Source organism: Microcaecilia unicolor, chromosome 2, assembly GCF_901765095.1.
Source record: "Microcaecilia unicolor chromosome 2, aMicUni1.1, whole genome shotgun sequence".
Lineage (NCBI taxonomy): Eukaryota > Metazoa > Chordata > Amphibia > Gymnophiona > Siphonopidae > Microcaecilia > Microcaecilia unicolor.
In genome coordinates this window covers 502747420-502761449 of record NC_044032.1, presented here as the reverse complement: position 1 = coordinate 502761449, position 14030 = coordinate 502747420, and the positions used below count along the sequence as shown (strand labels likewise).

Genomic DNA, 14030 nt, shown 5'->3' with positions numbered 1-14030 from the left:
GAAGATGAGGGTAGAGAGGTAGTGAGGAGCCGCAGACCGGGTGCATTTGTAGGTAAGGAGGAGAAGCTTGAATTGTATGCGGTATCTGATCGGAAGCCAGTGAAGTGACTTGAGGAGAGGGGTGATATGAGTATATCGGTTCTGGTGGAATATAAGACGTGCGGCAGCGTTCTGAACGGATTGAAGGGGGGATAGATGGCTAAGTGGGAGGCCGGTGAGGAGTAAGTTGCAGTAGTCAAGGCGAGAGGTAATGAGAGCGTGGACGAGAGTTCGTGTGGTGTGCTCAGAGAGGAAAGGGCGAATTTTGCTGATGTTGAAGAGGAAGAAGTGACAGGTCTTGGCAGTCTGTTGGATATGCGCAGAGAAGGAGAGGGAGGAGTCGAAGATGACTCCGAGGTTGCGGGCAGATGGGACGGGGAGGATGAGGGTGTTATCAACTGAGATAGAGAGTGGAGGGAGAGGAGAAGTGGGTTTAGGTGGAAAGACGAGGAGCTCGGTTTTGGACATGTTCAGCTTCAGGTGGCGGTTGGACATCCAGGCAGCAATGTCGGATAAGCAGGCCGATACCTTGGCCTGGGTCTCCGCGGTGATGTCTGGTGTGGAGAGATATAGCTGGGTGTCATCAGCATAAAGATGATACTGAAAACCATGAGATGAGATCAGTGAGCCTAGGGAAGAGATGTAGATTGAGAAGAGAAGGGGTCCAAGGACAGATCCCTGGGGAACTCCAACAGATAGTGGGATGGGAGTGGAGGAAGATCCATGAGAGTGTACCCTGAAGGTGCGGTGGGAGAGATAAGAGGAGAACCAGGAGAGGACAGAGCCTTGGAACCCAAATGAGGACAGTGTGGCAAGAAGTAAATCATGATTGACATTGTCAAACGCGGCGGATAGATCGAGGAGGATGAGGATGGAATAGTGGCCTCTGGATTTAGCGAGGAGCAGGTCATTGCAGACTTTAGAGAGTGCTGTTTCTGTCGAGTGTAGAGGGCGAAAACCGGATTGAAGTGGATCGAGGATGGCATGAGAGGAGAGAAAATCAAGGCAGCAGCTGTGAACGGCGCGCTCAAGTATTTTGGAGAGGAAGGGTAGGAGAAAGATGGGGCGGTAGTTGGAGGGGCAGGTAGGGTCAAGTGATGGTTTTTTTAGGAGCGGTGTGACACAAACTGAATGAGCATAGTTGTGTCCCCTTGCCAGAGCAGAAAACATCATAGTAATATAGTAGATGACGGCAGAAAAAGACCTGCACGGTCCATCCAGTCTGCCCAACGAGACAACTCATATGTGCTACTTTTTGTGTATACCCTACTTTGATTTGTACCTGTGCTCTTCAGGGCACAGACTGTATAAGTTTGCCCAGCACTAAACCGGACCCATATTTTAATATTTTCCTTAAACATACAGGAATATATATGTTGATTTTCAAAATCTGTCATGAAAAGGTTCACCACAGAGGGTGCCATCATTGCCCCCATGGCAACACCTGAAATCTGTTTAAATATCTTCCTACCATACTGAAAAAAGTTTTGTTTCATCACTAAAAAAACCATGCTCAAAACAAATGAGGTAGGAATACCATCACCTTCTTCTTGCTCTAAAACATTTTTCAGCATCTGCAAAGCTTTATCCTGAGGGATAGTGGTGTAGAATGATACCACATCCAGGGTCACAAGCAGGCAGCCTTCTAATGACCCTGTCTAATTTTTTAAACAATTCAAAAACTGTGTAGAATCTTTAATATAGGATTTTCCAATAGGATTTCCCTGTAGACACTAGAGGGCACAAAAAAGTATCCACATAGATTGACAGTGGTTCCAAAAGCGACCCTTGACTCGAGACTATAGATCGACCTGGAGGGTTTACCAGATTCTTATATACCTTAGGGACTGTATAAAATACAAGTATCTTATAGGAATCTCCATTAAGAAATTGGAACTCTTTCTGGGTAATCAAATTCTTGGCAAATGCTTCTCCTGTTAAGCAGAGGATTCTTGCTTTTAATACAGAAGTAGGGTCCTCATCTAATTCCACATAATCCAACTCATTGCCCAGTTGCCGGAGCAGATTTTTTTGACAAGTTGACCCTGATACAGGAGGTTTTTTGCCGATGATGCAGAAGTCCTGCTCTTCCAGCATGTAGCTGGGAGCTTCTTGAGGCTTTTTCCTCCTTATTATTAAATTTTTCTATTGCTTACAATATTGATTATATGAGAATCTTTTTTCTTTTGTTGATTTGATTTATATTTGAGGTTTTCTTCCTCAATTACGTTGTAGTTTACTTCTAAACATTAGCGCATGACCATTCATGCAGACAATAGAAATGAGCCATTTTTAAGACTGCATTAAAAGTGGCCTTAGCATGCAGGAAAGACAAGCCTAAGGATACACTAAGGCCACTTTTTAAAAGGACACCAAATGATATATTTGTTCCATGTCTTTGATGGAAGGTCGATATCTTAAAGCATTGAAGCAAACAGTGGTAGTGCCTCTTTATAAAGGAGGGAATTTGGATGAGAAAGATCATGAAATTATAGGCCAATTTCAAATCTGCCTCTCTTAAATAAGAGCTTGAAAAAGGTGGCATCGACCAAGTTGAGAAAGTTAATTGAAGATCATGGAGCGTTGGATTCTCAGCAGTTTGGGTTCAGGGAGGGGCACAGAATCATTGAGGCTGCCCCTAGACAATGCTCTGCTGTAGAGTCCATGGATATTGGTGACATATTTATGCTGGTTTTGTTAGATATTTTTTGGATGTCTTCTTCAGAGACTGCAGAGCGTATGTTCAAGTGGATCATTATTGACCTGGTTTGAATCTTTTCTTAGTAGGAGGCAGCAACAGGTCAGATCATCTACTGCATAGATAGGTGCTCTAGGTGAGCTTTAGTTGAAATGAGGGTTACCCAGGGCTCTGCTCTTTCACCCATCATTTTAATATCTTTTTGGCCCCTATTTGTGCTTTCTCTGTGTTGGGAGTAATGTATATGCTTTGTGGGGATGATGTACAGTGGTTCCTAAGGGTTTGTTGGGTGATTGCAGGCTAGATGTGGGAACTGTGGTTGGAGTGTTCCAGAGGGCACAGGAGTGGTTTATCTCTCACTGCTTAGTGAATTTGGATGATAGTCCCCCAACTGGGGCTGAGAGTGACCCCAGGGGCAGGTACCCACATTATTTGTTGGTGTCTATAATTTACCTTTCAAAATCTCCACCAGTCTCTTCCTGTGTGTACAGGACAATGATTCATTGGGGTGATGCTTAGACTAGACTTAGAATTGGAATAAGATATTTAATTTGGTTAGGACTTTGGAATTGTAATGATAATTACTAATTGAACATCTATTGGAACTAGAAAAAATATGAATCAGATCATACATATAACAAGGAGTAAAAAGGATGCAAGAAAGATCAGGGGAAAAGAGAATGGGTGAGGGGTAGAGAGCAAGAGGAAGCATAACAGGAGAGAATATGAGAAAGTGGGAGTTTGGATGATATATGTCAGTAATTAGGGATCATGGCAAGCAATCAATACTCGTATTCTCTTGGTCCTTGAAAATAATTTATAAAATGCACTTTAAGATGCCATGCAATTGTAGTATATTTTTCACCTTCAAAGTAAGCAGTGATCCCAGAAATATAGTTCATGTATACATTGTACTTTATTTGATACTTCAAAAGATACAAACAGTAATCTCAGAGCAATTAAGAGTTAACACTTCTCAAACAAATTATTCTGAGGTAAAACCTTTAATATGCAGAGCTAAGCTCCTGTTGATACTGCTAGTTCTACCATAGCGAGCAAGCTGCAAAATGTTTAATTAGTCACCTTTTCCAACCCCATACTCAAGATGAGATGCATTTCCAGGTACAGTTAATTGGTCCCTGGTCCAAAAGGTTTACAATCTAATAGTGCCATTTACTAACCTGCATTAATGTATGCCTCATTTTTTTTCAATGGGGCTGATTTTACTAAGGGGGAGAGTTATCAATGTGCGGTAAAATGCAAGCATCTGCTGTACCTTGATTTACCAAGGGGGTCACAGTACGACAGGTTGCTGACTACCGTGGTAAATTAGTAACATTGCTTGCGAACCACTTTGCAAGCAGCTTTATTCCAGCAGCCCCAGAGGATCTGGCCTCAAAGCCATTGCCTGATGCTCTTGGACTGCGAGTTAAAGGGATCACGATGCTGTCTTTCCCATTCCCTGATCATCAACCCAACCCACCCCCAATCCAAAGCTCCACCCCCCTCCAACCCCTCTGGAGCTACTGAAGAATTCCTGGTGATGTAGTTGGTCCCCAGGCAGGAGCGATCCCCAATTGCTCCTACCCTTGCCAGCATCTTCTAACAAAATAACACTTCTAGCAGTAGTCTTGAAGTACTGCTGCTAGGGTTCATGTTTCCCTATAAGCTTTTAGCTGGGGTTATTTTACTAGCTATATTGTGACTTGCAGTGTGCACCAGTATAACATTTAAGTAATAATGAGCTGTTTTGCATCTCATCACTATGTACCCCCTGGTGATTTAACTAACACTGAATTAGGGCAAGTCAACCTGTGTTAGTGCCTTTTAAATTGCATTAAGGGGCAAATAATGTTGGTTATTGCACTAACGCAGCTTGATAAGTTCCCCACAAAGGAGGTAATTTTACAAAGTTATTTTTGGGTGTATAATGCCTCTTATAAAATTACTCTATCTATAAATACATGCATTTGGTGTAGGCCTGTTCTGAGTGGAGTTTGGGCAAAGTATAAGTGGAAGTGACATTTTTACATGTAGTTTAGAACATGTGCATTCATTTACACCTGCTATTTTAGGTTTATTTTTTATAACTCTGCAGCCACTTGAGTGTGTCTCAGGATAGGTGTAAAAGGTGATGTGCATATTTTGTAATCTAGACATGGCTTCCCATTGTCTATGTCTAGTATTTTGGCATGCACTGCAATTCCCCCCTTTCAATCTATGTATCAGGTGGATAATGCATGGGCAATTACTTTATAAAATTGCAGTTTGCACGTGTATGCAATCTACACCAGTGTAGATCCTCCTAAAATATGGGCCATGGGCACCTATGAGTCTCTAGGCTATAGGCACTTTTTTATATATAACTTTACTTGAATACATCAATGCAGTTAGTAAATGAGTCTGTAAGTTTATACTTGAGACAGTGGAGGGTGAAGTGACCTGTTCCACATCACAAGAATCATCAGTGAGAGAAGCAGGATTTGAGCTCTCACTTCCCTTGTTTTCAGCCCAGTGCTATGAACCTTAGGCTGTGCCTTCACTGCTTGTAAATTCTCTGTATATTCATAAAGCTGATTAGTGTTGTAGCACTATACTTGAAAAATCTTTGGCCAGACTCAGCTCCCAATTCCTCTGAGAATACTGGTGATATTGACTCAGTTGCAATGTACAAATGTTTCAGAATTCAGACTCGGACACGTGCTCTTCTAAAGCATGATTCCAAAGGTCAGTTTCCTTAGCAACAAAGGAATCGGTGACCACTGGAAAAGGTCTTCCACAGAACACAATGAAACATTTCATAATAGTTTCATACGTCTTCACTCACACAGTTAATCTGTAAGCCATAGGATTTTTCAAGTTCCTAAGATATTTGTTAGTGATAGCATCTAGTAGGTACAACAAATATCAAAACATTCCTTTGAATAATAATAAGTGTTTAAAAGGTCTAAAGATTGTGGACTTGATTGTATATATGTTTTCATTGTTTGAGGCGGAAATCAAACCACCTGCTGTATTGAGCCCTAGAACAGCATTTTAAAAAGCTACATCTGCTGTTCTCTTTGTGAGTGAAGTATGTGTAAGTAAATGATTAAAGGCCTGATATAGTAAGCATTTATTCATAGATGTAGAATGACTAAATGTTTTAGTGTGCCTGCCTCTACATGGATAGAGACTATCTGTATCTGATGACATGAAACCTGTGATACTGAAATTATACATGTGTTAATTGGATGCAAAGATATGCAAAAGCAATATTGCTTACCCATTAAAGGTGTTTTTGTAGACCTCAACTCTCCTGTTTACTAAACCACAGTAGCGGCTGCCACGCAGCAATGCCTACACAGCCCATTCAATGTGAATGGGTTGTGTCGGCATTAGAGCATGGCAGCTGCTAGTGCAGCTTAGTAAACAGAGGGGCAGGATTGATAGTGCACACAAGTGGGTAACATCATCTGATGGCACCAAGACAAAACTGCTTTCCCAGAGCTCAGGACTTAGTGTAAATTTCCAAGCATATGTGGACCTTCCCATGCACAATGGTCTCCTCATTTCTTTAGTTAGTTCTAAAGATACAAAATGGAAAAAGAAACCCTCAGGCAAGTGGGTGAGGCTGTTACTTTTCCAGATGTGTGGTAATAAGGTGGTGTCTTGGAGAATTGAGGCTGTCTTACCACCTTGATTCTGAGGGAGCAAACTAAGTTGTATCTGGAAATGAGGGTGGCTCTCCTGTTTTAGGTACTTTGCCAATGCCTAAATCTGTTTCTATGCCAGGATTTTGAATCAAAGATTGATTCACTATATACAAATCATGGAGTGGTTGAGCCTCCGGTTCGGACCCTCCAGGAATTAAGGATAGCCTCAGAATTCACTTTTGCAGTCTTGTGAAAGTAAAAAATTTAAGATTTCTTAGTTTTTTTTATAAAACATTTACTAGTCAGTATTCAGCCGGTGGCAGTCAGTGTATTTTTAAATGCTGACAGCCGCAAACAGAATCAGGCCTGGATATTCAATGCTGGGCCATATCTGGGCACCAAAATGTTACCGGGTCTTCTGTGGGTCCCAGCCAATATTCAGCCAGGACTCACATTAGACACCTAGGCAAGCCTCAGCTGAATATCGGCTAGAACTTGCATAAGAAGCAGGTTCCCTCAATACCTCCAAGTCCCCCCCCCCCCTCCCAAAGACAGAAAGCCTTTGATGAGGCCCTACCTTGGATATCCCTGTGATCAGGGGTCCTGTGGGCAGGAACAATGCCACTCATTCCTGCCTTTCGTGGCTTCGGTCGCAAAATGGCCTCCATGACCTCTGACAGCAGTCTCGTGGTGCCTGGGGTGGAGGGGCCTCGGGGGTTTGCTGTCTTCAATTGTGGGAGGAAGGCGGATCCAGACTGAGGGGGAGGGAGGGGCACCAGAAACCCCTGATGCTGCTGCCCAGAAGTTAACTGTCACCAGCCAATATTCAGACCAGTGCCTGGTTAGCACTTTGGCTAAAGTTAGGACAGTATTTTTCCACCAAGTTTCAGAGATGACTATTATGTCTAACCGTCTAATTAATGCTATACATTCAAACTTTCTACCTTAGTTTTTTTGCATTTGTATACATATGATTTAAAGAATGTTTGGGTTTTTTTTTTCATTCTATATATAGGTTACGTAGCAATTGATGGGGGTAATTTGAAATCATTTATTTCTTTCTGTTTTTTATTTAAATCCTGACTTCTGCATTTGGACAGTATCTCTTGAAGATACTTTACTTCAAGTGACTGTCAGCTTTCTTCCAGTTTCCAGTTTAAAACCTGCTGTGTCTACTAAAGGTTAGTGCCAGCAGCCTGGTTCCGTCCAGGTTATGGTGAAGCCCATCCTTCCAGAATAGGGCTACCCTCCCCAGAATTGTGCCCCATTTCTAACAAATTTGAGTCCTCCTCTCGACACCATTGTCTTATCCATGCAGGGAGATTTTGGAATTATGCTTGCCTCTCGGGAACTTCATGTGGAACAGGGAACACTTCAGAAACTGCTACCCTGAAGTTTCTGGATTTTAGTTTTCTACCTAAAAGCCTACATTTGGTTTACAGAACCTCCCTCCCACACTTCCCTATGTCATTGATACCCATTTGTACCAAGAGAGCTGGCTTCTCCCAAACACTGTTTAAAATTCTATCTAAATGACATGTGAAATCCAAAACTTTCACACCAGTCAGGAAAGTAACCAACAGATCCCTCATGCACACCAGCCACCCAGCTATCTACATTTGTAATGGCTGAATTGCCAACTAAAACGGATGACTTAACCTGTCACTCCTGGGCAGAAGACCTTTAAGATACATCCTTCCTTGAAAAAATATTGTACCCCTGGCTTCAAAATTACTTCCTGCCACACCAAGTTAATGCTCTCTTTCCAGATGACCTTTATCCTTCAAGGCAGCCAGAGGCTGTTAAACAAGATGAGACTTCTCTGCTATAAACCAAACGTTTCCTCTGTAAACTTCTCTGTCTGCCTTAGCTCATTTTGTCTGTTATTCTAGGCTGCAGTGATTAAACTTGTCCCCTGAGAGCCTGGAGCACTTTGTACCAAGTACACACACACATATTTCACCATCTGGGAGATAGTCGTGCATGTGGCACTCACTGCAATGTCTGGATAGCCCCTATCTTGCTTCTGGACTACTGTCAGTATTTCAATATTGGTGAGTTGTTTAGTCAATATTGGTGAGTGGAGGAGTAGCCTAGTGGTTAGTGCAGTGGACTTTGATCCTGGGGAACTGAGTTCAATTCCCACCTCAGCTCCTTGTGACTCTGGGCAAGCCACTTAACCCTCCATTGCCCCTGGTATAAAAAATAAGTACCTGAATATATGTAAACCGCGTTGAATGTAGTTGCAAAAACCTCAGAAAGGCGGTATATCAAGTCCCATTTCCTTTCCCTTTCCATTTGAAGCTAATAAGAAAGTAGGAATACCTAAACTAATCTAAAGGACCTTATTTGGTATATTTTATATTGTTACTTTGTGTTTGTTTCTCAATAAGCTGTAAATTATCTGTTGTCAAAGAATAATCACTTACTGCATTTATTTCCTCTCTTAAAAGAATTATGTCCCCCTTCACACAGTGATGGCAAGCAAAATTTGAAGAGCTCCATAGCCTCAGCTGGAAGATACCCAGACCCCCTCAACTCTTTGGTGACCGAGGGGCCTGACGATTACCTCCCCACCCCTGTCCTGACACAGAGCTAAAAAGATCCAAAGCCCTCCCTTCTAGAAGGCTTTCCCCTTTCTGCCCAAAGTACAGGTCCTGCTGGTTCCTTATCCCTGATACCCACTTGGGACTTCAACTTACTTCAAGGCATCCTGAGGCAATGAGGATAGGATTGATCCCCATCTACTTCTGCCCCAGTGGCTATCCTAGAAAAATTGGTGTTGGTGATCCTTAGTGATAGTCTTGTTGTGTTATCACTAGGGCTCAGATTGGGAAATAAGGGCACACGCTAGTAAAGAAAGGGGAGTGGTCCAAGTGGACCTCAGGTTTGGGGTGGAGGGCCTTTTATTTTAGCCTGTTGTGAAGCACTTAGAGTACTGGCTGTGGCAATGCATGAAAAACTCAATGCAAAATTTATCTAAGGATGTTAATGCGTCAATAGCTCATTTGTATCTACTAGATAAATTTCATAGAAACAGGTACAAAGCTATGAAAGTTGTCACAAGTTAATGCATAGGCTCCTTTATCTGCCATTCTATATTTGTTTCATGTAATTACATTTTTTCTAACAAAACACAAAATAAAATGGAATGAGTCCTTAATGGTAAGACTAAAAGAAGGTACCATTGGAATGTGGCTCTTTAAGAGTCAGTTTGCAGCTAATTTTAGTTCGCTGAGTGACAAAAGTTGAGAATCACAATATTTCATGGACTCCCAATACACTCATTTTACTGGTATTACCTAAAATTGCCTTTTTCTCTAGGATGTTTCTACAGCAGAAAAGGTTGTTGGACCAGTTTTGTATTCATGAACAGATTCGTTTGGATTCACTTAAAGAAAAAAAGTCAATGCTGCATCATCTGGAAGCCCAGCTTGAGGGTCAGTTAAAGGTAAATCACATCGAAATGTCTTGCATGCAAACCAGATTTATCATTATTAACAGCGTTGGAAAACAGAAGACTGGGCTCTGTCTTCAGCTGAAAATTCCCATAAACCATTCCCGAAGTCAGATTAAGGGTTGGAGGGGCCATAAAAGGAACTGTCCCTTGGAGCCACTGCGGCTTTCATCTCTATAATTTGTATATTTATATTTGTTTTTGTGCATTTGATTTTACAACTTGGGTGCATTAGTTTATAAACACAACAGACACCTATTGCCTTTATAAACAAGTGAGGAAAGCATGTTCCAATGCCTTTCTATATAAATGCATGTGTGTATATATGAATTTTTCATTGATGGGTGTGTGTATAAACATTGTGTCTATGCATGTGTGTGGTATGTGTATTTGTGTGTTGTGTGTATTTGTGTGTTGTGTGTTGGTAAGTGTTTGCGTGCCTCCTGTGTTTCTGTGATGAGAAGATGAGAGGGGAAGGCAGTTAGGGCAATTCCTTAAGCATAGTGTTACTGTAAATCAGCTGTTGAAGCTGATATCCATAGAAATATATTTTGGCATCTTCTGGAGGGGTTCATTTATCTTTGGCCTCCCATCAGAATCAGAAACTTTCTCCAGATCACCTCCTTCCTTCCTGTGACTAGAGCTGGCTTCCAGTCCTTTGCCCCCATAACTCTCCAATCTCTGAGACTTAAACAAGTTTCTCCCGAAGAAAAATTCCAAATGGTATCCCTGGGGTCACTACTTCCCATGATACAACCCAACGATTGGCTTTGCTCTCTAGATCTCAAGGAGGCATATAAACACATTCCTATTCTCCCTGCATACTGGACGTTCCTCCTTTTCCTCTGTGGAACTCTTCATTATCAATACAAGGTCTTACCTTTTGGCTTGGCCTCGGCTCCTCAAGCCTTCACGGTTTCTGATAGTGGTAGCTGCAACACTTAGCAAATGACCTCCATACACCCTCCTTAGAAGACACTCTGGACTCCTCCCTCCCAGCTCCCAATCCCCTTGGCCGTTATTTGGCAGCTTGATCCCTAGTGGTAGGACCACAAGACTACTACTAGGGTTCACCCAACCCCAATGTGAATCTAGAGGCCGAAGGTCAAGAGTGACTGGGGATCATTCTTACTCTAGCTGCTAGACAACAGGGAAACTCCTGGTAGGTCTTAGGGGAGGGCCTGAGGAGGTACTTGCTTGGGGATTCAAGGGTGCCTTCCTAGGGAGTGGAAGTTCTAAGGTCTTTGTTAAGGGGTCTGCGCCACACTTCATTTAGCACCAGACTCTTTAAGATGCCCCCAGGAGCAGCCAGCTTCATGTTAGCAGCATGATACTCCTGAAGAGAAGAATAACACAGCTTACAAAGATGATCACAAGTTTTGTTATTCATATACCACAGGAGTTACTAACCTGAGGTACTGGGTTACCACAGGTTAGTGCTTTCCATGGTTTAAAAAAAAGTGAGGTAAAATATAATCTTTTACTGCAACTTTACCAACTTCTCTACTAATATAGATGTTTGAAAATAATTGTAAAGATTATTGAAATGAATGGGGAGATTTGGTAATTGTTTGCTTTATTTCAGTTATTCTTAAATTGCAAACACCCCCATGCTGGCCAAGTGGATGAGAGGAGAATCCCTTGTAAAATTACCTTCAAGGCCACTCCTCTGTTCTGTAGTGGTCTACATATTAGCAAGCCTCACACCTGAGGATGAAGTGTATCTTTTCTGCAGGACATTTAACCCTGGTCTGCCCCTTTGGATGAGGGTACCCAACTTAAGTCTCTGCAGCCCAGGCTATAGGGGTGGTCCCAAAAATGTTACAGAATTACTTTCAAAATACTGTCCTTTTTAATAGCAGGAGTGCCGTTGCAAGAATCATTATCATAATTTGCTTTAGGCTATGGATATGCAAGTATTGTAGGGAAGAATTTGTTACCAAGAGCACTACATTAAAATGAAAGTTAAGATGAATGTCAATGAATGACAGGTTGGGTTTTTTTTGGTTGGGGGGGGGACGTTATTCAGAAATGGATATCTTTGATTCTACATGCATTTATGTAATTTCAACTTTTATTTCAAGTTCATAGTTGCATTTGAACTTTTGATCAGACTGCTGATGTCTACAGTACTTGAACAGAACCTTATTTGAATAGAGAGAATGATTGCGCAAGTTTAAGTAATGTTCTTTGAATCATTGTGGCCTAATGGAATTCAAGCATTTGCAAAGACCATGATCTGAACTTTGCAATGGGAGGGAAAAGGAGTGCCGATGCTGGCTACATGTGGTACAGAAAGTTGATCTCATTAGATACTTTCCTCCAGTAATCTGAGCGAGGGTTATCATATTCCCAAACATATTATAGGAGATGGAAATACACCAGCTCCTTTGAAAAGAGTAATGCCATATAATTTGTGCAATAATAAAATGGATCATTAACCAAATCTCCAAGACTGTGATGTTACAAAAAAATATAGAGTAAGATCAGTCAAATGTATGTGCTTATGTGTATGACTATTTTAATCTAAGTGCAGTCTATGACTGGTATTTTATCCTCATTTTGATTCAGGAAGCAGAACAAAACTTTATATCTGAACTGGCTACCCTAGCAAGGGTTCATCTCCCAGAAAGTAAGCAACCTACAAGCAAGACTGCACAATCAGGCAAGTCATGCAGGGTTTTAGGTGATATACAAAAGATAATTTCTTAGCAGGGCACCTGGACAGAAAGGTCTCATATCTGCATATAGGGCTAGAGTCTATATGTGGCGCCAAAAAAAAGCGCTATTCTATAATCCATGTGTCATGAAACATCTAGCCACCCACCTGGGGTTACCTCGCGGCCACTTAGAGGGTCTATCCCCAGCACAGCTCAGGTCTGCCACTTGTGCTCTACACTAGCACCCTTCTCCCACTGACTGGATCACAACCACCTCTGGTTGAGTCTCCCGCTCTCAAATTATCCCCAGTGGTTTCTAGGCTACTGGGCCACACTCCCAGTGGTCCCACAGTTCCCAGAAAGCACTCACAGACCCAAGACACAAAGCACCAGGCAGTCCAGACAGGCAGAGGCAATAAACAATTGTTTATTGTCTTAAAAATATATTGAACAATGAGCAAAAAATGTGCAGTCAGCAAATCATAACAGGTAACTGAAATATGGATCAATTACAACACTAACTAAACATTTGTTTACTTCCTAAAAAGTACCTAGGAAGATCAATAAATATGCTGTTACAGATTATCAAATATAATTGATCACAGGAGCTTAGCACAGAGCTCCTGCTCTCTTTTCTTCCTGGCTAAGACTGGAGCAAAAAACAGTATTCTCCAAATGAAAATGAGCTCCTGGGCCAATCAGAGCCCAGAACAAGAACATTTCAAACATATACTGCTTCTTGCTTCCTGTTTGTGTTAAACTAAAGAAAAGAACATTCATTTTCTCTGTAACAGCTTTACAGCAAAGAAACACCAACTGCTGGCCAAATAGGAGAAATACACTTCAGGACATAATTAATGCAGGAAAATATTCAGTACATTTTACAAACTTAAAACACACTGGGGTTCTTTTACAAAGGCACGCTGAAAAATGGCTTGCGGTAGTGTAGGCGTGGATTTTGGGCATGCGCAGATCCATTTTTCAGCGCACCTGCAAAAAATGCCTTTTTTTTTTTTTTTTTTTTGCCGAAAATGGATGTGTGGGAAAATCAAAATTGCCATGCGTCCATTTTGGGTCTGAGACCTTACTGCCAGCCATAGACCTAGCAGTAAAGAATTTGGGTGGTAATGACCTACGCGCGTCAGATCCCGGATGCATGCCAGAAAATAATATTTTTCACACATGCGTAGCGGATGCAGGCCAAAATTGAAATTACTGCAAGGACCACACGGTAACCGGGCGGTAACTCCAATTTGGCACGTGTTGGGCACGCGTAGGCGCCTATACAGCTTAGTAAAAGGGGCCCACTGTTTCTTCACACCGTGCTTAAAGTTTAGTGTGATTTATAGAATAGCGTTTATGTCTGGGAATGGCACCTAACTATAGGTGCAGCCATTTGCAGCACCTGAAATGTGCTGCAAAAGTTGAGCCTAAATTAGCACATATCTCTGTTATTCTATTTCAACACACATAAATTTTAGGAGCATCCCTATTATACCCATGACCTGCCCATTTCTGCGCCCTCTTTTTCAGATCCCGCG

The 14030-nt window shown here is 41.9% G+C and overlaps 1 protein-coding gene across 4 annotated transcripts in view; it reads left to right on the top strand.

The window, feature by feature from the left end:
• Positions 1–14030, top strand: part of EVC (EvC ciliary complex subunit 1) — a 150630-nt gene that overhangs the window by 121639 nt on the left and 14961 nt on the right. For all 4 annotated transcript variants that reach the window (XR_003940708.1, XM_030191174.1, XM_030191176.1 and 1 more), the window contains exons 18-19: positions 9697–9823; positions 12401–12494. Coding sequence is in view for 3 of the 4 variants with exons in the window: in XM_030191174.1 (XP_030047034.1) it covers positions 9697–9823; positions 12401–12494 (221 nt within the window). In the remaining variant the exon portion in view is untranslated. The remainder of the gene's footprint in view (positions 1–9696; positions 9824–12400; positions 12495–14030) is intronic.